Raw genomic sequence first — 24,074 nt, forward strand, 5'->3', positions numbered from 1 at the left:
ATCTGAATTGGTAATGTACAAGGCCTAGCTTTCTAGCCTTTCTAGCCTTCTGTGCCTTCCAGCACATTCACATATGATCTCCTCACCATCCGTCAAGGGGAGAGATCCTTTATCACAAAGTTTGTTTCATGCATATGAGTGAGAACCCTACTCTCTCCTAGAGTGGTGGCCATTATGGAGGGAATAGAGAACAAAGGTGCCCTTGGACTCACCCTGTCTCCCAGATCTGGGAGGTTTGATAGAGGAGTGGGGCAGGCATTGTCCCTGGGCCTTAAGAGACCCTGCATCTTGCCCCCATCCCTGCCAGATCCTGGATGAGGCTCTGAAGATCTGCAACTACATCTTCACCGTCATCTTCGTCTTGGAGTCAGTTTTCAAACTGGTAGCCTTTGGCTTTCGAAGGTTCTTCCAGGACAGGTAACAGAGAGGGGAGGGGAGTCAGGGAGCAGGTGAAAGGGCATGTCTCCTGGGGAAATACAGGGAGGATCTAGTGCCTGAAGACTTTTCTTGACTCCTGAGGTTTACCCTCCTCTCCAGGACCCACCCAGGGCTGATGGTGCGGTGGGGCTGGGGGAGCCTCCAGGGCCTGGGAGATGGGAGGGGAGGGGGGAAGGTTGGCAAAACAGGGTCTGGGGGACATTGGCAGCTAGACATCAGTACGGTCTAGACTGGAGCCAGACTGCCTGGACCAGATTCGAATCCTGGTTTCACCATTTAGAAGCTGGTCATTTTGGGTAAGTTATTCAATCTCTTTGTACCCCAGTTTCCTCATCTGTAAAATGGGATGTAATAACAGTATCCATATCACAGAGTTGTGATGAAGATTATGAGTTCCTAGTGGTTAAGCCCTTCAATTAGTGCTTGGCACAAAGCAAATACTATATAAGTTCTGAATAAAAAAGCAAATGAATACAAATGAGCAGCAGAGGCCCCCAAGCTAAAGTCCTAGCCCTACCTGTGCCCCCAACTGTCTGTGTGACCACAGATGAGGCATGTCTTCTCTGCAGGACGGGAAGGCTGGGCCCGCTGACCTCTGCCCTCCTTTCTGTGGCTGAGAATGTGCCATCTGTGTTGCACAACTGCCCCCTCCTCTGCAGTGCCCCTCCTCAGGGAGCTGTGTCCTGGGCTTTCAGGTGGAACCAGCTGGACCTGGCCATTGTGCTGCTGTCCATCATGGGCATCACACTGGAGGAGATCGAGGTCAATGCCTCGCTGCCCATCAACCCCACCATCATCCGAATCATGAGGGTGCTGCGTATCGCCCGAGGTCAGTGCCCAGCTGACCTCGCATGGCCACCCTCCCAGGGTGACCTGTCCAGAGGGAGACAGCAGGGGTCAGCTCTGTGACTGGCTAGGGCTAGGTGGGTGTGGGTGCCCGTGGGCCTCTTTCTTTCAGCCTCTGCCAAAGGGGAAAGCTGGGGGCTGGGCCGAGGGTGGGGGTGAAGCCATGGCAGCCTGGCTGGCTGGGGCTGGTCATCCCACCAGCCCTAGCCCTGGCCCTGGCTTCACTAGCTGTGTGACCTGGGACCCAGAGGGGCCAGCTCACAACATTGTCCTGTTCTGCAGTGCTAAAGCTGCTGAAGATGGCTGTGGGCATGCGGGCGCTGCTGGACACAGTGATGCAGGCCCTGCCCCAGGTAGCTGGGGGGTGGGGTGGGTGGAAAGGGTTCTTTTGGGAAGGAGAGGGTACTCTCCAAAGGGGCGGAGGGTCAGGGAAGCTGGCCAGAAGATCCAGTTGCACCTTTTCCATTTCTTTTCCTCTTTTCCAGGTGGGGAACCTGGGACTTCTCTTCATGTTGTTGTTTTTCATCTTTGCAGCTCTGGGCGTGGAGCTCTTTGGAGACCTAGGTGAGTTGGCGTAGGGAGGGCAGAGGAGGCAGGGCTGGAGATCCAGGGTCTCCTAGACTGACTCGAGCCTCTCTGCCCTCCCCCACTCCTCCAGAGTGTGACGAGACACACCCATGTGAGGGCCTGGGCCGGCATGCCACCTTTCGGAACTTTGGCATGGCCTTCTTGACCCTTTTCCGAGTCTCCACAGGTGACAACTGGAATGGCATTATGAAGGTGAGAGCCCACCACAGTGGGGTTTCTCCCAGGGCTGGCTCAGGCCCCATGACAGCCCTACTCCTTGAGCCAGGATTCTTTGTCTCAAGATGAATTGGATGTGAATAAAAGCATGTAACCTTCTATCCCCCAGGCCAGAACACTCTAGAACTTCCTCTCCCCAGGACATGCTCTGACTCACACTTCCCAAGACAGTGTCTAATGTTCTTCTGCCCCTAAGACACTGTAATTCCCTCCTCCTGCCCTTCCTTCTCCTCCTGCAACGCTCTGTGATACCAGTGACCCGGTTTCCCTTGACGGCTCCGTCCGCTGTCTTCCCAGCCTCATCTCTCTGACCTGCCTCTCCAGGACACCCTCCGGGACTGCGACCAGGAGTCCACCTGCTACAACACAGTCATCTCCCCCATCTACTTCGTGTCCTTCGTGCTGACAGCCCAGTTTGTGCTGGTCAACGTGGTGATTGCCGTGCTGATGAAGCACCTGGAGGAGAGCAACAAGGAGGCCAAGGAGGAGGCCGAGCTGGAGGCTGAGCTGGAGCTGGAGATGAAGACACTCAGCCCACAGCCCACCTCGCCGCTGGGCAGCCCCTTCCTCTGGCCTGGGGTCGAGGGCCCCGACAGCCCCGGCAGCCCCAAGCCTGGGGCTCCACACAGTGTGGCCCACGCCGGAGCAGCCTCCCACTTCTCCCTGGAGCACTCCATGGTGAGCAAACACCCACCTCTGCCTTGAGGGGGTGTGGGCCTCAGACGGGAGGCACGGGTGGTGTACAGGGAGTGGGCAGCAAGCAGACCCTAGGGCTCCTCCTCAATTGTTCTGACCCTCCTGCCTGGATGCAGAGAGGTGAGCAGACCACTGCCCGTCCCCAGAGATGGCTGCCCACACCCGAGGCAAGGGGCCACCCCAGTAGGCTGCTGGCACACATGCTGGCTCATCCGTCCTTTGAGCATCCAGCCTGGCCTGGACTCCCCTTCCTGGCTCTTAGGTTCAAGGGTGTTTTCTGTTTCCTTCCTGTTTCTTTATTACCCTTGTCCGATTGCCAAATCTCTCTCCTTCCCTACCCTTCAACCTGCCTGATTCCGTATCTCGATCTTTTTTTCCTGATCTACACCTGTCACCTTTTCCTTTCCTTTTCTCTCTCTCCCTATGGGCTATTCTCATCCTCTGTCTCCCATCTCTCCTTCCTTCGCCCACATCTCTCTCTTCCCCACTTCCCCGTCCCCTTCTCTTTCTCTCCTTGTTGCTCTGTGTGTGTGTGTGTGTGTGTGTGTGTGTGTGTTTATGTGTGCGCGCATGAGCGCACATGTGTGTGACCTCCTCTTTCTGCTCTATGTCTCTATGCCTCTTATCAATCCCCTGCCACCACACTTCCCATCACTGCTCCTCTGATCCCTGTTCCCCTGACTCTCTGGCTCCCCTTATGGGCTGGTCCTCCCCAGGACAGACAGCTGTTTGACACCATATCCCTGCTGATCCAGGGCTCCCTGGACGGGGAGCTGAAGCTGATGGACGAGCTGGCAGGCCCAGGGGGCCAGCCCTCTGCCTTCCCTCCCGCCCGCAGCCCGGGCGGCTCCGACCCACAGGTTACTGTGTCCCCGTGCTGTGCCCCTACCCCTGACTGTGCTGGGCTGTGCCATGCTGTGCCGTGCTTCTGGGGAGGAGGGTGTTTCCTGCCCACTGGGTGTCTGGGGAGAGAACAGCCTCAGGGCCTCAGTTGAGCTTTGGGCTTGGCAGGAGGCAGCCAGGGGTTCTTCAGGCTGAGATCAACCTCTGGAACATGCAGTTGGAAGGTAGGGATGCTGAGATTGCACTTCTGAGGGAGAAGGATAGGTGGAGGAGGGGTTTGGAGAGGGCACTTGTGAGAAAGAACCTGGAAGGGAAGAGGAGGATAGAGCAGAACACAAGTTGGCAGTGGGACCTTAGCGGGTGCAGGAAGTGAGGTCCAGACCCAGGGGAGAGGCGCTTCGGGAGAGAGTGCAGGTGGCCAGAGACCCACTGAGGGACATATCTTAGGTCACAGTCTGCTTCTTTCCTGTATCCAGCACCCTCTCCCAAGTCCTCTGTTTGGTGGCTTTTTAGGCCATGAAACCCAATGGGCACAATGGGTGCTGTCAGTAGCCAGTGGCTTCTGACCTGGTCCTGAGAAGAAATAGAGGGCTCCAGCTGGGATGGTTCTGGTGACCTCTGGGTGAAATAAGACTTAGCTTCCTCCCCAGGCCCAGTTCCCTCCCACAGCACTGCATGTGTTTCTCCCCCAGTCCCATCTAAATAAACACGGTCTTCTGCTTTCTAGGGTCCTCCTGCCCTCCTCTTCTCCTCTTGCCACCTGTCTGGCTCCTGTGACCCCCTGTACTTGGAGGTGCACTCTACCACCCCCTCTTCTAGGTCAGGGGCTGCAGGAAAGCCCCCAGCAGACCCAGAGTGGAAGCAGGGAGACAGGTGTCAGCTGGAGATAGAAAGCCTAGTGCCCCACAGGCCATGGCGGGTGACGGGGTGGAAAGTGGGCTCCCAGTACCTGGGACGTCTGTAGCCTGACCCAAAGAAATGAACAGTGACCCTTAAATAGGAAGGGAACTTGCCTTGAGTGTTCCTGATCTCTTGTTGGAATTCAGTCTCAGATAGGATCTAGGGACCTGAACCTGGCAATGACCTAGAATGATCAGTGGGAGAGTGAGTCCCTTCCTGAGGCCTCCCATCCTGAAGGAAGCTTATGGGGAAGGGGCTGGTGGGGAGGAGGATGTCATGAGAAGGTGACCAGCTCATCTGGGAGGCACGGCAGCCCCACCCCCACCCCTTAGGGTCTGTAGGCACTGAAGCCCTGCTGCAGATCCCAGGTGAGCCAGCCAGATCGTGTGGTGGCCCACCTGACTGTGCCCAGTTCAGGCCAGTGGGAGGAGAGCCTCTCCCAAAACCTAAGCTGGAGAGGACAGGCGGAGGAGGACCCAGGAGGGAAGACGCTGGAATCTGGGGGCAGGCCAAGCCTGCTAGGCTTTCAGAAGCAGAGAGAATAGGCAGAAAGCAGTTGTCAGGTTGGCAGCTTTGTCCCCAGCGCCCCCCACGCCGCTCTGTCTGTGCTGGGAGCAGAGAGCAGAAAGGCGCTTTGCAGGCCTTTCTTCGTTTTTGTTTTTTTTTTTTTTTTTTTTTTTTCTGGTATCTCTCTGAGAATCAGAATCCCTCCCCGCTCCCTGCTTCCTCCCTGGGTGGTGGTGGTGTGGGAGGGAGGGGCTGCTAAGGTTCCTGGGCATCTTTAGAACGTGTTCCTGTGTCTCCTCGCTTTTGTCGGTGTTTGCTCCGGCTCTTTGGTGCCTGCGCAGCCTCTCTGATCAGAGCGGGGGTTTGAAGTGGGGGGAGGCGCTCTCAGTTTTCTTGAAAATGGTTGGGGAGAGAGAAGGGAGGCCTTTTCTCCCTATGCTTTGTGAAAGGGAGAAAGGGGGGCTCTGTGTGCGTGTGTGTGCGTGTGCATGTGTGTGCCTGCACACGCAAGAGTGTGCATTGTCCTGGTTTCTTATGCCTGATCATCTCTCTCCCTGTCTAGATCCCTCTAGCTGAGATGGAGGCTCTGTCTCTGACGTCAGAGATTGTGTCTGAACCATCCTGCTCTCTAGCTCTGACGGATGACTCTTTGCCTGATGACACTCACACACCCTTACTTAGTGCCCTGGAGAGCAATGTACATACACACAGCCCCTCACTGCCCTCCCCAGTCTCCCCAGGGGCCGGGCTGGCTGCAGGGCTCCAGAACCCTCCCCTCCTCTCATGCTGCCGCCAGGCCCCACCAGGCCCCACCCAGAGGCGGCACTTAGTGCCCAGGCTCTGCTAGGTCCTTCATGTCCCCCACCGTGGACAAAAAAATTGGATAAGATTAAATTGGGGCCTTTCCCAGAAGGGCCCGGGGCGGCAGTCGTGAAAGAGTTCATCCAGCCACCCAGGAGTGACACAACTCAAAACAGAGGTGTCATCAGGCAGCTGACCAAAGGGCCTGCCTGGGTGTGGAGTCAGTCTCTGTATCTGGAGCCCTGTGCAAGCCAGCTCTCCCACTCCTCGCACCCCTCCTTCCCACCTGCCCCCAACATGAGCCATTCACCACCACACAGCGGGTGAGAGCCACATCTCTGCTGCCACCACCATGCCCTTCTCCACCTGAAGGCCGTCCCTGTCTCCCCGTCACTGTCCCTGTGTGTCCCCATGTCCTGGGGGGCTTCTTTGTGTTCTGACAGCTTCTCCACCCTTGCCTGGCTCCCCATCCCCTTCTGACTGTGAGCAGCCCCCTCCTCCCTGCCTTTCCCCTCCTCTTGGGGCTTAAGAAGGTCCCTTCATCACAGCAGGACTGCTGGAGCAGCGCCCTGACCATAGGCTAGGGGTCCCCGGGGTTCTTGGAGTGACTGGCAGAAGTGGGGCTGAGAGAGGAAGCAAAGGACCCAGACTGCTTCCTGACACGGCCATGCTTAGGCCTGCTGGGGCTGCTTAACTGACTGGGCCCACATGGGGACAGGAACCTCCAAACTCTCTTAGAACTAGGAACGGACAGGGTGATGGAGAAATCTCTTGGGAACAAGTCTTCTCTCCCTCCAAGCTAATTACTGCCTTTCTTTGAAATAGATTAAAAAACCCACTCCCATCCCCAGTCTGCCCACCTGAGTTCATGGTACCCAGGCCTTGATCCCCACCCACTATTGCCAAGGTCATTGTGTAATTAAAAGTGGGGTGGTATAGACAGGTGGGTGAGCCAGCTGTGACATCCCCTTAGTTTCATCTGTCATTCAGCTCACATTAACCCAGACTTTGTCCAGCGCTGGGTGCTGGGGCTGCCTTAAAAAACTAGATGGTAGAACAGCCTACTTCCTGCAGGCAGCCCAGGCTGCCTGGTCCCCTGCGCATTGGGAATGTCCTTCCCCACTCCCCGATCCCCCCACAGCCCCAGCACAGCAATTGGGATGGGGATGCTGCTGTTCGCTTTTAACTTTTCTCTGCGCAGTTTCAGAGCCTCTCAATGGGGCCTTGAGAATGAGCTCTTGGACTACCTGCAGGGCTGGGGGCTGGGGGCTGCTCCCTTCCACTGGGTACCTCCTTACCCCTCCGCCATCCCCGCTGGGAAGCTCCAAGGTGATGCAGTACCAATAGTTTTCTGGGGGCAGGGCGTCCTCTCATCCCCTTCCTCCCCGGGTATAGAGGGCTCATCCATGTGTCCGTTCCTCCTCCCTGGCCACACTCATCCCATCACCACCTTGTCCAGGGAAGGGCTGGGGGCCAGGGCTGGTGGGGGGTGGCTTCTGGTTTCTGTCGTCCAGCTCTGCCTCAGTAACCGAAGCTGGATGCCTCCTCTTCCTCCCACCTCCCACCTCGTTCCTTTTGCAGATGGAGTCCCATCCTGAGGAGGCGACCCTCATGTTGGGACCAGATCTGCTGACTGTGCGGAAGCCTGGGGTCAGCCGAACGCACTCTCTGCCCAATGACAGCTACATGTGCCGGGATGGGAGCGTTGCCGCGGGGGCCCTGGGACACAGGGGCTGGGGGCTCCCCAAAGCTCAGTCAGGTACCAAGGCTGGGGGCAAGCCAGCTCGACTCACACCAGGAGACCCGTCTTTGCCTAAGCCCAGTCCTGACTTCAGGACGCGGGGGCAACTGAGGCAGGCAAAGAGGCCTCTCCTACCTCTGAGGAGCCCCCATCTTGACGAGGTCACCCAGCCCCTGCCTGAGGGAGACCCCAGCCTCAGGGGAGTGGCCTTCAGTCCAGGGTTGGGTGGCGTGGCGAGGGTAGAGGCTCTGAAGGGGGAGAGAGGGGCCGGGAGGGACTCGGGAGGGACTCAGGTGGGAGCCAGCACAGCCCACTCTCCAGTTCTGCTCTCTCCTCCCCTCCCCGCCAGGCTCCGTCTTGTCCGTTCACTCCCAGCCAGCAGACACCAGCTACATCCTGCAACTTCCCAAAGATGCACCCCACCTGCTCCAGCCCCACAGTGCTCCCACGTGGGGCACCATCCCCAAACTGCCCCCACCAGGCCGCTCCCCTTTGGCCCAGAGGCCACTCAGGCGCCAGGTGAGCAGGTGTGGAGGGTGGGCATGGGCCCAGGGGCTGGCCTCTCTGCTGAGAATCCTAGGCTGTTGGTGATGACCAGGGTGGCCACTTTCATTCTCCCAGTCAATACTGATTGTGTGCCAGTGATGTGCCAGGCTGAGTCTGAGATACCAGGGACACAATTCCGGGCAAAGCAGAAGTGGTCTGTGCCCTCTTGGAGTTTGCACCCCCTCCCCTGTTTCACTGAAGGGGCCTGGAGACCAGAGGAGGTCATGCTTGCCCAGGGGCGCATGGGAGATGAATAGTTAGAGCCTGGCCCAGTCTCTGGACTCCCTTTCCGTAGCCCAGAGCTGTCTCCCTGTCTTCTTCACTGTAAACCTAACTAAGGAGTACAAGGCATGTTTTAGGTGCCTCCACTATTGACCAAGCCCAGGGCCCACCTTCCAGAGCCCACACTCCAAGAGCACAGAGCAGAGGCTCATGTAGCCAGGTGACACTTCTCTGTCCCCAGTGGGACAAGGCCACTGCCCATGCTGTGTGTGCCTTATGTGTGAGGATGGCCACACAAGAATCTGCCCAACCTGGCACATTTGGGGAGCAGGCACCAACTTCGTCCATTCTGCAAATATTCACTGAGCAGCCTCTGTGTCCAGGTACCAGGGACATGGACAAATGAGGTAGCCCCTGCCCTCTGGAGCTGGGGGTGCAACAGCGGAGACATATGCCCCACCAGGTCATGACAGGTCACAGATGCATGGGTGCTCATGTGTGTGGTGCAGCAGGGAGCAGGGGAGGAGGGGGTCAGTTTTACTTGAGGGTGAAGATTGTCAGGTACTACATCACAGAGGACCTGAGCCCAAAAAGTTGAGGGGTGCTTGCCATTCAGGAAGGGCATTTAAGGCCAAAGAAGTAAAGAGACTGGGAAGCGTGAAGGAGCCAGCTGGGGAGCAGAGCTGGCCTAGGACTTTCTTGTATCCCAGGGGTTGGGAGCTGTAGAGAGCTATTCCTGCAGCCTTAGGGGTGGGAGAGGCATGGTGCACGTGGCCCCCACCTCTCAACAAGAGCAAATACTGGTACCCCTGCTTAGGGTGGTCCTGCAGCTCCATGGCGGGGGTTGGAGGGGCTGCTTGACTTGCCAGCGGGACAGTTCATGGAGAAGAGGAAGCCTCTGGGCTAAGCCCTGCCCCCACCCCACACAGGCAGCAATAAGGACTGATTCCCTGGACGTCCAGGGCCTGGGCAGCAGGGAAGACCTGCTCTCAGAGGTGAGTGGGCCCTCCCCGCCTCTGGCCCGGGCCGCCCCGCTCTGGGGCCGCTCCAACACCCAGGCGCCGCAGCATTCCTGCAGCCAGAGCAAGATCTCGAAGCACATGCCCCCATCAGCCCCCTGCCCGGGCCCAGAACCCACCTGGGGCAAGGACCTACCAGAGACCAGAAGCAGCTTAGAGCTGGACACAGAGCTGAGCTGGATTTCAGGAGACCTCCTGCCTGGGGGCAGCCAGGAGGAACCCCCTTCCCCGCGGGACCTGAAGAAGTGCTTCAGCGTGGAGTCCCAGAGCGGCCCGCGCCGGCCCGCATCCTGGCTGGACGAGCAGAGGAGGCACTCCATCGCCATCAGCTGCCTGGACAGCGGCTCCCAAGCCCGCCTGGGCCCCGGCCCCTCTAGCCTCGGGGCTCAGCCTCTTGGGGGGCCTGGGAGTCGGCCCAAGAAGAAACTCAGCCCACCCAGTATCTCCATAGACCCCCCAGAGAGCCAGGGCCCTCGGCCCCCACCCAGCCCTGGCGTCTGCCTCCGCCGGAGGGCTCCGTCCAGCGACTCCAAGGATCCCTCGGCCTCCGGCGCTCCCGACAGCATGGCTGCCTCGCCTCCCCCAAAGAAAGACGTGCTGAGTCTCTCTGGTTTATCCGCTGACCCAGCAGAACTGGACCCCTAGTCCTGCCCTCCTCTCCCACTCACCTTTCTCCACTGGGTGCCAAATCCTAGCTCCTCCTCCTGGGCTATACTCCTAAACAAAGTTCCATACGGACACCAAGGAGGCGCTCCTCCCTGCCTCAGTGGCAGTGAGCACCGGCAAGCAGATCTTCTAGAGAGTTCAAAGCAGCCGCCCTGGCCATCCTGGCCACCCTGGCTCCCGGCAGAAAGAGAGTGGCCCAGTGGAGCTGAGGTTCCCGACACCAGGAGCTGTTGGGAGAAAGCAATACGTTTGTGCAGAATCTCTATGTATATTCTATTTTATTAAATTAATTGAATCTAGTATTTGCGGGATGTACGACATTTTGTGACTGAAGAGACTTGTTTCCTTCTACTTTTATGTGTCTCAGAATATTTTTGAGGCGAAGGCGTCTGTCTCTTGGCTATTTTAACCTAAAATAACTAGTCTAGTTATATTCCCTCTTCTTGCAAAGCACAAGCTGGGACCGAGAGTGCATTACAGCCCTGAAGGGGGCCCATCTTCAGTGGAGAGCGAGAACCATTTTGGAAACTGTAATGTAACTTATTTTTTCCTTTAACCTCGTCATCATTTTCTGTAGGAAAAAAAAAGAGAAAAAGAAAAAATTAAGATTTTACAAATGAAATGGAACCTTTTTATATATACATACATACATATCTATATCTATATCTATAATAAAGTAATTTTCCAAAATAAAAAGTTAATCACGGTCCAGAGTAAAAGGGACAGAGTTAGGCATTTCCAGAAGGCATTGGAGAGAAATTCCTGGAGATGGGGAGTGGATGGTGGGGAGGGAAGAGGTCAAAGCTGCGTGTGTGTGCGTGTGTGTGTGTGTGTGTGTGTGTGTGTACGCGCGCGTGCCTGAGAGAGGGAGAGGGAGAGAGATCCTACACACCTCTCCCTTGTAGCCTTGCCTCCCAGGGCTGAGGGAAGAGAGAAGCCCCTCTCCTGGGTGCAAGGCTGGACAAGCAGGGTCTACTCCCTCTTCTATCAAAGCTTTATCTCTTCCTGTTAGCCAAGCAGCTCTGTGAATGTGAGTAATTCCAGATTAACTCTTATTTCTGCTGACAGCTATCAGCCGTGCATTGAAAGCTGGAAATTGGCATAATGAGGCTGCTTTGGTTAATGGGGCCGACTGAGGCTAGGGGAGGCGCCTCAGCTGCTGCAGTAGGGATTCGGGGCGGGCGGGGTTGTAGGGGGTGCAAACACTTCTGGGTTTTCTTTCTCAGGCTTCATTCAGCCTGGGTAACCTGAGCGGTCAGGGCTTTAGCCTGCTGCCTTGGAAGGGCTCATTGACTGGCCCTGCGGGAGCTGCCCCATCAGGGCGGCAGTGGAATTAAGCTGTGCAAACAGAGCAGGCTGGTCCCTCCGGAGACGGAGAGGGCCAGGGCCGGAACCTCCGGGTGGAGTTGGTAGGGTTTGGCAGCTAGGCTGCTGAGTGGAGAGCTGGCCCCCTGGGGGGTGATGAACGAGCCCCGAGCCCCGGCAAGGAGTTTACACGGTCTGCTGCTGCCTGCCCAGTGGGAGCCAGCAGAGGACGAAGGGGGCGAAGGCAGCTAGGCAGGCAGAGAGGAGGAAGGGGAGAGGAGGAGGGGCCAGTGACATGGCCGAGAACCTCCTTTCTGGTGCTCCCACGGGGAATGTTCTTTTGTCTGAAACCCTGGTGCCAAGACACAGTGCCATGTGCAGCAATGACTAGCTTAGCCAGCCAGGCCCTGCCAGCACCCCTGAAGATCCCCAGCTCCACTTCCTTGAGCATTGCCTTTTGGACAGAAATGATACCACTCCCTGAAGCAAACACCTGGGTTTATCCTCTTAGGGTACGCAATAGTGTGGTACTCTTCCCTCTGTTCTCCTTGGGTGGCAAGATAGGGGTACATGTAGAAACTCCCTTTTAAAAAAATGTGAAAAAAAGCAAAACTGCACAAAATTCCTAGAGTTTTGTCACCTGGGTCTGCAGATTAAGCTTTTATATTTTTGTAGCATTCTGTAGCTATATAGTCCCTAATGAGAGTGGGAGATTTGGGGAAGCGTGCTCTGGAGTCTTCGTCTAATAGAGGACTCCGGGTCAAGGTGAAGCCAGACACCTGGGCTGCTACTCCCTCCCCTCAACCCCAAGCTTCCCACCCACCCTCAGCCCCAGGACCCCTCAGAGTCACAGTGGATATTCTGGGGGAGAGAACTGTGGCCTCTCTCCCAACAATGTAAAATCTTTATCAGTGATGGAGACTATGTCTCATTAAAAGGGTTTTGAAGGGAGAATAATGATATTGCTGCATCTTATTAACAGTAGTAATAATAACGAGGATGCTAACCTCATGATGCTTGTCTGGTTGGTTCTTTGATTGTGGTCCAGGATACACCGGGAATGGGGAGTGGAAGAGTCTGAAGGAGGCTGGGGTGGGGAGGGCCAGCAGGTCTTGGATTAGGGCCTTCAGGGCAGGGTTGAAACTGGCCAGGAGCTTCAGGCATGTGGGAGCTTTTGGAGGTAAGAGCATCTACCCTGGCACTTCTGCTCTCAGCCTTCTTTTTGTGGGTTCAGAGGAAATTGTGTTAACAGTTGCAAGCCCCCACCTTGGGCTTGGCTGCTTCTGTTTCCTCTCCCCCAAGACTCCGGGAAAAGGTCTGTCTGGGGGCGGGGGCACTAGGAAGAGAAGCAAGATGAGCTGGTGCTAAAAACAATCTGAGGCTCATCTGCAGTCTTTCACTTACTTCTCACAACACCCGAGCAAGGGAAGTAACAATTGCCATCATTTCTTCATGAGGTAATGGGTTCAGAAAGGTTAAGTGACAGACCCAAGATCACACAGTCAAGAAATGGCAGAGCTGAGATTTGATCTTTGATCTGGCCAACCTCCAGACCATTGGCTTCACACTATCCCAGCCTCTTTCCCACTGTGGAGGGTGTGAGGAGTTCTGATCACAAAATGACTTGCCAGGGAGGCCTTTTCCAAAGCAGTCACATTTGTGTTCATGGAAATGTACCGACAAGATCCCAGCTTGGTGTACTCAGAGGCTCAGAGGAGCCCACAGCCTCCCACCTTCTGTGGAGAGAGCGATTTGACCCCAAGAGAAAGTGTTTCTCAGCTGCAGGTGCTTGGCCAAGGGTTGGCCAAGGCTGACTGCAATAACCCAGTTTCCCAGGCACCACCTTTCCATGGTGTAATGCTGCCCTTGAATCTCAAAGTACCTGTTCTCCTCCTCCTCTACCCATCCCTTCCTGTCCTCTCCCCTGCCCCACCCAGACCTCTCCCACTTTCCAAACGTTTTCACTTCCAACTTTACCCCTAATCCACACCCATCACAATCCACACCCCATAGCTTTGTCTCACCTTTCCTGTGTGGGGTTGGGGGGAGGGCCGGTGACAGCAGTGCAGTGAGGGCATCATCCACCAGGTGGCAGCACAAGGCACCATCACCTGATGCCACCTGGTGCCCCTTCTGTAGAGGGACTTAGCCAGGGAGAGGACACCTTCTACAGACAAGTGCTATGTACAGCCCCTGAAGGAGGAGGAGACAGGCTTGCAGGGCCCAATGAAGGATTTGTCTGTATATGGAGAATCCCAGCGGCCCCTGGGGTGCCAAACCCGTGGAGCCCAGTGATTCCGGTCCACGGCCAGTGCACCATGACTAATCCAGGGCAGGGGTTGCCAAGAGGGGAATTAACTCTCAAAATCAATTTTAGTTGTGGGCTGGCGTCCTGCTCCGAGGGCACAGCAAGGCAGGTCAAGGAGGTGGTGGCTCCTGCAAATGCCCATGAGGGAATGCCACTAAGAACATTGGAATGGCCTGCTCCAGGTGCGGAAGCTGCTGACTGTGGCCCATGGAGCTAATTAATTCTTCATTCTTTGAAAAGTTCTGAAGCGGACACAGCAGCCAGTGCCCACATGCCTGCCAAATCAGATCAAAGTGCACACAGGAGGTGGAGGGGCAGCCCTGCAGAGGCCACAGGAGGAACCAGTGCAGCCCCCACAAGGCCAGGCTCTGGAGGAGAGAGCTGGAGTTTGGGAGCTGGAGGCTGATTTGGGGGTGCTCTCAGCCGTCCAGGAGCCACAGGGGCTAGAAGGAGCCAGGCAGTGTGTGGAGGGCAGAACTAGCAGCTCCATAGCCTTCTCCTTGTCTTGTCAGTTCCCACCTGACCGTCCCCAACGCTCCCCCCTACTTGCTCTGCTTTCTTCTCTCTGCTGTCATTCCTGCTCAAAGCTGTACTTTGCAATTATCTTATCTTTCCATCTTTCTGCCAAGAAGTCCCCGATGCTGGGTTCCCCTGGGATGCTCACTGGTGGTGGGGAGAGGCAGCACACACTTGGTCCACCCTGCCTGGAGCTGTAGTCAGTTGGGGAGAGAGGATGGGGCTGGGGCCATTAAAGCTGGTGGAGGTTCGGTCCCTCTCTCTGCTACAGCCCAACCCACAGGCCCTTACTTATCCTCACAGGAGCCTCCAGCTGGAAACATCTTGGTTCTGAAAACTCAAAATCGGAGTGGACAGAGCTTACTGCTGGGACTAAACCTAGTGCTACAGTGCCCTCACTACTTATGACTTCTAAGGACACAGGATGCTTGTTGAATCAGTCGACAAACATTTCCTGAAGACCAGCTTTGCCAGGCACTGTCCTGGGTGCTGAGGGTATAGTGGTACATAAGACTTGGCCCTTATCCTTAAGATATCCAAAGTCTTTTGGGGGAGAAAAGCAAGACAATAAGTGAGTACAGCACAGGGAGGGAGGGCCGCACAGAGGAAGGGTCCCTAGCCCAGGACTGAGGTGGGGGAGGTTCAAGGAACGCTGGGGAGGGATGAAAGGGGGGTGCTTGAGTAAAATCTTCAAGTAGAATCAAGTAAAATCTTGACTAGAGTTTGCCAGGTACAGAAAGGGAAGTAAGGCAAAGTGGGGAGAGTGTGCCAAACAGTCTGGAAGGTGGCGGGAGGCAGGACATGAGTGCAACAGCTAAGGATACAGGAAATGCATCCTGTCCAGAGGCTGCAGGGAAATAGCCCAGCATTCAGAAGACGTGGAGCTCATCCTGCCGCTGCCAGGATAAGACAACTCAGAGCCTCACTTTTCTTGCTCTAGTGAGAACAACCAAGACTGTAATGTCCTTGAATACTGCAGCTGTTATTCAAGGACTGCGTGAAAGGAGCCACATTCCAGGAGGGGTCAGGAGGGGCTAACTCCCAATGAATGCCTCAAGAGAGACGGGAGAAGGCAAGGATGGCCAGGTGTCCCACCACGATCGCAGGGGCTCCCACCTAACACTGCAGGCTTGGGAAAGGCTCTCTAATGGCAAAATGAGACAACCAGGGCCAAAGGGGAGGGTGCTCTAGCCCCAGGGCTGAAGACAGAACTCAAGAGTCCTGCCCCAAACTAGAGGAAGGGCTGAAGGAAGATTCGGGCCGCTCATCGCAGGAGCCTGGATCACCAGGGCAGGAAGACACCTTAGATGGCATCTTGTCCAAGTTGTTCAAGAAACTGAGTCCCAGAGACATCAAGGGACTTGTCACACAGTATACTAAAGGTTCTGCTCAAGGCGTGGAGGGGGTTTGAGGTGACTCAGTCGATCCCTGCCCTCAGGGGCCTCTCAGACTGGCAGGGAAGACAGATTCTTCACAACTAAATATAACCCAAGGCACACTGTGACAAGAGTGCAAAAGCTCTGCAAAGTCTGGCTCGGAGACAGAGGAGTGGGGCAGAGAGACTGGGGTGGGGAAGGGTGCAGACAGGACTTGCCTAGTAAAGGGGGAGAGGCCCCTGGTCCCACTGCCTGGGAAAGGGGGAGCCCTGTCCACCCTGCTCCCACCCCCTGGTAGCTCAGATCTCTGTTCTGATAGCCCAGGGCTGAAGAGACTTCTTTCTTGTGACTTCCTGCCTGCCCAGAGGGACAGGAGGTGGCTGCTCCTTCTGTGCTATCTTGCTGGCACCTACCCACACTGGCTGCTGAGCAGCCAAGCAAGAAAACACCTTCTCTTGAGAACAAGTGTCAGGGATGGGGTCACCAGGGAACCTAGGCAGATCCTAGACAGGGACCAGGTTGGGAGGCAAGGGCAGGGGAGAGATGGGCCGGGGTAAGGCCTGCTGGGATAGGGGGTGGGTTCCTTCTCAGCCCCAAGAAGGGTGGGGAATTGGCTTCTGGGATACTGGTAGGGAAGAGAGGAGGACTGGGGTAATGAGAGATGGAAGGAGGGATCCCAGCAGGGCCAAGCTGGGGCAAGCAGGAGGAGGCCACTGAGCCCAAGCCCAATTTATAGATAGGAATGTGGAGGCTCAGCCTTAGGAGAAGTGTGCTAGTGTGGGGCTCTCGTTGGGGCCTCACTTGCCTATCCCCCACCCTGACCAGACTGAAGTGGAGGAACTTAACACATGTTGGGTGCCTACTAAGTGTGCCAGGAGATATGCTTGATGCTGTACATACCTTTCCCATTTAATCTTCAGAGTAACCCTATGACTTTGGTACTATGATAATCCGTGTTCTACAGAAGTGGAAATGGAGGCACAGAGTGATACTGAAGCAACAGGCACAACATTAGGGAGAGACAGACCCTTAGGCAAGCAGCAATTTAAGAGAATCGAAGGAAGTCACCATCTAGATGATGCTGGGACCCCCTGTCTCCTGGAGTACACACACACACACACACACACACACACACACACACACACACGAACAAACAGTGTGTTGGTGTCTGCCAGTCCCTGGACAGCTTGTGGGGGAGAGGTAGCCTCCAAATTGTCTGGGCACACAGCTCTTCCCATTTCACAGAAGAGGAGACTGACGTCCAGAGATGAACATGACCTTATCGAAGATTTATTCAAGGAGGGAGCCTTGCTAAGTCCCTTTGCGTGTCTCTTGGCTCCTCTGCCCCTCCCCTCTTCCCTCGGAGCTGTGCATGGTGGGGGCCCGCCTTTGCCGCTGGAAAACCCTGCTCCGGCCCTGTCAGCCTTATTATCTGGAGGGGCATCTCTCTGGCGCGGCTCAGGGGCCATTGGAATGGGCTGTCATGTGTAAATGGCCCCCCATTCTTGTCCCTAAATCCCTCCTAGAGCTGCAGTTCCGGGAGGCGCCGTCGCCTTTCAACCCAAAGGGCCGGAGGGTAGGGCTTGGAGAGGCGGGCCGGAACGGAGCGCAGGGGCGGAGGCGGCTCTGGGCGGGCGCTGGGTCTGTCCCAGGCTGGTAGGCGACCGTGCTCACAGTCCTCGACGCCACGCCCCGGCTCCATGGACGCTTTGTGCGGCTCCGGGGAGCTCGGCTCCAAGTTCTGGGTAAGGAAGTGTCCGGCGGCCCAGGGCGCACACCGTGAGCCCTTAGACATCCCGGGGAGGGGGCGATGCGATGCGGGGGCGGTTTGGGGGGTGGGGTGTCCTGGCGGCGACGCCCAGAGCCCGGTCCCTCTTGGCGTCCGGGACCTGCACTGGTCCTCCTCAGCCGGCCAGCCTGCCGGCCGCAGGGGAGAGCCCAGGAAAGCCATGCATTAGGCTCCTCCCCCGGTGGGTAGCATTCTGGAATCAGAAGGTGCCCCCACTTGCTGCCTCACTCCAGTCCCCACTCTGGGCTGACCCGCAGGGTGCAGAAGAAGCATTTCCCCATTACTAGTGTTATTAGTACTGGATGACCCTTCAGCGCCTGCCCCATGGACTAGTGCCTGGATGTCCAGCCCCACACCTGCTCAACCAGGTGCTTTAGGAGGCTGGCTCCACTGGGCTTCCCCTTTCTAGAGAGTTTCTGCCTTCTTGGAAAAGGTTCTTTCCTCTGGGCAAGACCCACCAAGAAGCGGGAGATCCTCACTGCTCTGGCCTCAGGACGGAGAGGCACTCTGGAGGCAGGCCCTTACAAGTACAGGATATCAGGATTTCCTGGTCTAACCCTCTTCTTTTACAGGTGGGGAGCGGGAGGCCTAGAGAAAGGAAGGGACTTGCTCAGAGTCACCCAGCTAGAGGAAAGCAGAGCTGGAGAGAATAGCGGGCCTTTTGCTTCACACACCCAATCCCTTTCTAAGGCATCAGGCTGCTTTTCAGGCTGCTGCCTCCAGACCCTGAGAATAGTTCAGGTGTGTTCCGTGTAGACAGCCCCAGAGCTTTCTTACAGTTTTCAAAACCTACTCACAGCAGCTGCCTGATCTTCACTGCAGCTCTGGGAGGCAAGTGGTGGTGTGTCTCCATTTTGCAGATAAACTCAGATTCAAGGGTCTTGTTGGTGGTCGTCTCAGGGCTGCCTAGGAGAGGCTGGTCTCAAATCCAGGGCCTCTGAATCCCAATCTCTAAATCTTTTCCCCATTTTAAGAATTTGTGCATGCATGCTTGGTGTCATGCACGGGTGGGTGCTTGTGTGGGTGCATGTGCTTGTGCGTACGTAAGTGCGTATATACAGTCAGGAACCCCACTCTTAGGATGTGTGTGGGCTGGGCTAAGGAAGTTACATGGCTTTTTGAAATTTAGGGCAATGGAATACCTGTAAAACAGTATCTTTGGGGATCTCACATTTCTCTGAGTCACTGAATGGTTAATCAGAGATAGTTCAACTTCTCTGTAGCTGCCCTTCTTGCCCAGCCCCACAGGAACCCCATCTGCCATCCAGCCTGGCTGGTCACTTGTTGCCAGAGTCTAGAGGTTGCCTGTCTGGCTCATGAGTGACTTCATCTCATTGCCCACTTGAGCCTGGCTGATGTGGTTATGGTGTGGTCACAGTGTCGGAGGTCTCGGCCGGGCAGAGGACTTGTAAACCAAGCTTCAGGTGCAAAGGTCCCTCGTTCCTGGGTGGACAGTTAACCCTGAGAGCTTAGGACTATCCAGAGACAGACTTTGAGGAATCAGGACTTGGGGAACTCAGGACTTCTTTCTTGTTCCAAGTGTAGAGATCCTTTGGCTCTGCCCTTCCATGATGCTGCGGAATCCAAGAGTGTCAGAGCTTGGAGTTTGGGAACTGCTGGCCTGGTCCTTCATTTTAGAGCTGGGGAAACTGAGGGAATGGACTTGTTAAGGTCATACAACAATCAGCTGTAGAGTGCTGGACTGGGAAGCAGGGCCCCTGAGCTATGGGTCCAAATTTCCCACTGCCTGACTGTGAAAGTTTGGGCTTCTGGACTCCCTAGTCCCTGAAAGGCTTGATGCTCATGGGCTGTGTGTACCTCCTCAGAGAACCTCAGGGTCCATGGGAGTCAACTCATCTATGTTAGGTCCAAGGAGTGAGGTCTCTGTGGATACCTCAAATGACAAGGGAGCTGACCCCAATGTCTTAACCCCTTCCATCTTCTACATTACCTTCTTGGCTCCTGAAAGCTGTTCCAGGCTGTACCCAGTGTGGCTGGTGAGTGAAGGTGGGATGAGGAGAAAGCAGGAAGGTTCTCAGCTTACCCTCTGAGAGAAAGGGGGCGGGGTCTGAGACCTAGAGAATCCAGCCACATGGAGACCCGGCTGTAGCTCCATTACTCAAAGGACCTGGAGTTCTGGGCTGCTCATTGGTGCTGTGCTAGTTTGCATCTCATTTTCATTGTATATTATGCAGGTATACTTGTCCCTGAGTCTTTTATCTTAGGGGCCTGTAGGTGACCCACCTTGTGAGAAGTAGTTCAGGGCAGCCAGGAAGTACCTGGGCCAAAAATGAAAAAGTAAGAGAGGAAGACGTGGTCCCTCTGGGCCACTTGTTTACTCTACCAAGTCTTTTTACAAGCTTATCCTCATAGCCTCAGTTTTTCCATCTGTAAAATGGGGAAATAACCAATCTCCTAACCACCTCACAAGATTGTTGTGGAGATCAAATAAAATAGGGAATGTGAAACGATTTGAGAACTTAAAACTCTCTGTGGTTGACAGGTCATGATATTCCTGGGAAGAGGAATAAAGAGAAGGAGAGATGAGGTTAGAAGGAGGTATGAGATTTGGGAAGAGCAACAAGAAAAGGGTTGGCCAGGCCGTTAGGCCAGGGGCTCCCATTTGAGCTGTCTGCTGGGGAATTTGTGGCTAAATCCATCTGCCTCAGTCTCATTAAATGTGGCCCCAAGGGGACCCATGACCTCCCAGACATGTGCACACATGTGGTGTGCTCACACACATCATGCACTGGGCCAGTGATTCATCCTTTCTTTGATGCTCTCTCTCACCTCTACCCACTTTGGGGTGGATTACCGACATCTCTGAGCTTGCCTTGGAACTCCCAAGGAGTTCATGGAAATAAATTCCAAGAGAATGAACTGTGACAAATGGCCTAGGGATCATGAAGCCAGAGATGTCTCTAGAAGGAAGAAGGTAGATGTGTCCCTTTGCTGCACCACGTTGCCCCCTGCCTGGAGGATTACTCTGAGCAGTGGAGATAGGGGAGCACCAGCAGATAGGGGAGCATCGAGATGAAGAGAATGCACAGAGGAAGGCCCCAGGCTGTTGACTTGTTTACAGAATTATCTTTGATCTTTGGCTCCAGGAATTTCTTGGGAGGCTGATGTGGGCTTAGAAATCCAAAGGTCCTGACCAAGAGAGCTATCCAAAAATGGCACTGATTGCCTGAGAGATAGTGAGTTCCCCATCACTGGGAGGTGCAGGCACATGGTTAGTGACCACCTGGTGGAGACGTGGGACAGAGGAAGGAGGTGGGGTCCTGCCCTGAAATTCTATGATCAACTGGGAAGAGGGAAGATGTGGCCAATGGGAGATTCTCCAGTTCCTCCTCTGAGATTCCCAGAGCTCTCTTTCCTTGGCTCTCTGCACACTTTAGACATGAAATGTACCTAGTAGCAGCTCTTGGTAGAGTCCTATGTTCTCCCAATGGCCAGGCACCAACACTTTCACTGTTCTCTTTGCTGTTTACCCATCCTAGGTAGGGGCAAAGCCCTAGTGCCTTGAAGCTCCCTGTGTCTCCAGCTCTGTTTCAGCTAGTGGCATTCTGTTACTCACTAGCTATGTGACTTTGGGCAAATTAATCACCCTCTCTGGGTTCCAGCTGGGCCCAGGTGGCCCAGGGGCCTCCTCCAGGTCTGGTTGCTTAGTGCTGATTGCATCAGGCTGAGGTGCAGGCTATGACTACAGCCCTCCAGACTTCAGGGCTCCCGGGCACCAGGGTCCTCCCCAGCCTCCTCCTGGGTCATTGCATAGCCTGAATAGGTGGCCTCCATAATGTATGCATAATGGATGAGGCTCTGATTTCAATGTACTTTGACTCTCAATGGAGAGAGTGGTCCCCAAAGCTTTGGGGAAACCAGCAAAGCCAGGGCCCCTAAGGTTAGGCAGGTGGGTGGGAGACAGACACTCCTCAGTCTACTGGAGCGCAGCCCCTCCCCCTTTCCCCCCCAACCCCCCGCCCCAGGAATCCAGTACTCCCTGCCAGGCCAGGGTTGCTGGAATCCTTTCTCTCCATCCCATCTAGCGGCAGCAAAGCTGGTGTTAGACCACTTTGAGCCTCTGAGGTCCTGGCTTCTGGCAGAAAGATTTGATCCCTTGTGGCCCCAGGCTGGCTTCTCGCCAGCTCTACTGCTCCCTCACTGCCCCTGACCTGGTCTGAAGGGCCAGATACTTAGGGAAGGAAGTGAGTCAGGGAAGTGGCATTTGGGAGGGAACTTTGCCAAGCCCGCCTGCTAGTCCCCTGACCAGGAAATGGTCTGGGAGCATGGGGCCAGCCCCCAGGGAGGGAGGTCCCAGCAGGGCCTGCCAGCTGACCCTCCCAGGAGGCAGGATCAGAGCACTCGGGTTGTGGCCACCCCTACCTGTGGCTGTTCCAGGGGCAACAGGTGGAGCAGGATCTCTGAGACAGGGAGGGTGAGGCTTGCCTGTGTCACTGCTGTATGACGGGGACCCTCCCCTCCCCCACCTGGAACTGGTCCTGTTTCCAGCGCTGGGTCCAGGAGGCGGTGCTGAACTGGAAGGGTGGGAGTTACTAACGGGTGCCTAACCCTTGGATTGGATTTCTCCTTCAAACTGGATATTCAGGTTTCTAGTCCAGTGGCTCCCAGAAGGCCAGCTATTTTGTTACCCTGTGATGGGACCCCCTTCCCCTCAGCTCTGTGCAGAGGGGAACCACAGCAAGAATGTGATATGAGGCCAGGCTGTATGGCTGAAAGGAGATCTTTAATGTTTCAGGTGATCTGGACACATGTGTTCTATCCCCAAGGTGGGATGGCATGTGGGAGCCCTACAGAGTGTAGGGAGGTGTGGTAGAACCAAGACTGGGGCTCAGGAGCTGGATGGCCTGGGTTCAAGTCTAGTGTCAGCCCATGTGAACTGGGGCCGGTCACTGTCCAGGCCTGGGTCCCAGCTGTTGTGAACATGTAGTAATAATCCTGGAACACAGTGGTGCTCACATACCAAAATTGTTGCTGGCTGGCAAGGCCCTTTCAGCCAGTGAGGCCGTGAGCCATAGATTTCGGCCCCCTCCACCCCCAGGCCCTTCCAAAGGCTGCGGTTTCAGCCGCAGTAGGTCAGCCCTTGCCCTTTCTGCACCTCCACTTCTGCTGAGATAAATGAGCTTGTCAGTTGATCCCTTCTCCCCACCACACAGGATTAAGGAAGTCATTTCTCTTCTCATGACAGAAGCTATCCACAAGCCTGGGGCCACAGGGGCTGGGAAGTCCCTGGCCAAGCTGTGGCCCAGCTGGGGCACTGGGCTCCTGGGTCCTCACTCCCACCCATGTCCTGCTTGGGTCTGCAGGGGTTTCAGCCTTGGTACCCGTGAAGGGGTCTCCGCTCTGTGGCCCATTCTGGGTGCTGGACCATATGAGCTCCATCCAGCTTTTTACTCACGTTATTAAGGAAGCTACTGTTGCCGTGGAAACTGTGTGGGTGACAGTGGGGGAGGGGCTGTGGGCCCAGCTTCCAGCCCAGCTGGGAATGGGGGGCCGGTGGTTTGAGAAGGGATCAGCCATCCTGCCCTGCGGGATTGCAGGGAGTGTCACAGGATCCAGGAAATGACCTCCATGGACCCTGTCTTTTACACTTCACTTTGTTTGGGCCAGAGACCTTGTTGGGTGCCTTGTTGTCAAGGGGAGAGCATTCTGAGCTCCTGGGCACACAGCTGCAAAAGCTTGGCTTTGGAGGGTACCCTTCATTCATTTGTTCATTCTTTCTTTTTTCTTTTGCTGAACAAATGCACAGAAATGCCTTCTCTGTGTCAGGCACTGTTCACGGAAGTAGGGAATACCCTGGTCAGCAAAACCAACAAACCTGATCTTATGAAGCACATATGCCAGCGGGAGAAGACAGGAAAACAATAGACATAATGAATAACTCAGCTCTGTAGTATCCTAGAAGATGATAAAGACTATGGGAAAAATGGGACAGGCCAGCAGGAATGGATGCAGGAACAGGAAGAGGGTGGAATGAGTTACAGTTTTAATTAGGAAGGTAGGGTGGACCTCCAGGAGAAGGTGAGATCTGAGCACAGACTTGCAGGAGATGAAGCAGGAGGCACAGCACTGCCGCCTTAAGGCAGGTGCTGATCAGGGGGTGGGGATCTGAGGTCAGAGAAATGGGGGAGCAGATAATGAGGCTCACGGGGCCACTTGGAGGCTTTGGCTTTTACTTGGAGTGGAATGGGGAACACTTGGCAGGTGTTAACCACAGGGATGATATAGTGCAGGGTCTGGCTTGGATTTCCTGAAGAGCTGCCTCTAGCTGCTGTGCTGGAAGAGACCTCTGGGCAGCAGCAGGAACGGAAGCTGGAAAACAGAGGGGGATGACGCCACCATCCATGTGAGAGAGTCGAGGGAGAGAAGCTCTCGGACTCTGGACATATCAGGGAGATCCAGATAAAGGTGCCTTTTTAAAGATAAGGACAGTCAAATACAGCACTTTCATAGAGTTCAGTCTAATCATTTGAAGGTAGAGTGGACAGGATTTGCTAAAAGGTTAGATGTGGGATGTAAGAGAGAGAATCAAGATGACTCCAAGGATTCTGGCCTGGGGGAAAGAAAGAGTTGCCATCCATCAGGTGAGCAGGCTGGAGATGAGGGGATGGGCAGGAGTTCAGTTGTGGGCACGTTGTGTGTGATGTGTCCCATCGCTCCTAGCTGAGGCTCTGGGGTAAACAGTCTAGGGACACAGGCGTGGGCCAGTACCTGTTGTCTCCTGGGGAGGGCT

At 55.4% G+C, this 24,074-nt stretch overlaps 2 protein-coding genes across 18 annotated transcripts in view; both read left to right on the top strand.

Annotated features, from left to right (window-relative positions):
- Nucleotides 1–10,329, top strand: part of CACNA1G (calcium voltage-gated channel subunit alpha1 G) — a 61,325-nt gene extending 50,996 nt beyond the window's left edge. For 9 of the 15 annotated variants that reach the window (XM_072938649.1, XM_006218439.4, XM_006218437.4 and 6 more), the window contains 9 exons: nucleotides 308–417; nucleotides 1,134–1,267; nucleotides 1,567–1,637; nucleotides 1,770–1,848; nucleotides 1,943–2,064; nucleotides 2,413–2,766; nucleotides 7,417–7,594; nucleotides 7,926–8,095; nucleotides 9,274–10,329. In XM_072938649.1, coding sequence (XP_072794750.1) covers nucleotides 308–417; nucleotides 1,134–1,267; nucleotides 1,567–1,637; nucleotides 1,770–1,848; nucleotides 1,943–2,064; nucleotides 2,413–2,766; nucleotides 7,417–7,594; nucleotides 7,926–8,095; nucleotides 9,274–10,008 — 1,953 coding nt within the window. In that variant the 3' untranslated portion in view covers nucleotides 10,009–10,329. Of the gene's footprint in view, nucleotides 1–307; nucleotides 418–1,133; nucleotides 1,268–1,566; nucleotides 1,638–1,769; nucleotides 1,849–1,942; nucleotides 2,065–2,412; nucleotides 2,767–3,500; nucleotides 3,645–5,596; nucleotides 5,732–7,416; nucleotides 7,595–7,925; nucleotides 8,096–9,273 lie in introns of all 15 variants that reach the window. The other 6 variants (XM_006218425.4, XM_072938647.1, XM_072938648.1 and 3 more) reach the window with 3 other exon arrangements.
- Nucleotides 10,330–17,153: 6,824 nt separating this feature from the next.
- The window catches only part of ABCC3 (ATP binding cassette subfamily C member 3), a 41,631-nt gene continuing 34,710 nt past the window's right edge, over nucleotides 17,154–24,074 (top strand). For all 3 annotated transcript variants that reach the window (XR_012059535.1, XR_012059536.1, XM_006218422.4), the window contains exon 1: nucleotides 17,154–17,279. Coding sequence is in view for 1 of the 3 variants with exons in the window: in XM_006218422.4 (XP_006218484.1) it covers nucleotides 17,235–17,279 (45 nt within the window). In the remaining 2 variants the exon portion in view is untranslated. The remainder of the gene's footprint in view (nucleotides 17,280–24,074) is intronic.

This window comes from Vicugna pacos, chromosome 16, assembly GCF_048564905.1.
Source record: "Vicugna pacos chromosome 16, VicPac4, whole genome shotgun sequence".
NCBI lineage: Eukaryota > Metazoa > Chordata > Mammalia > Artiodactyla > Camelidae > Vicugna > Vicugna pacos.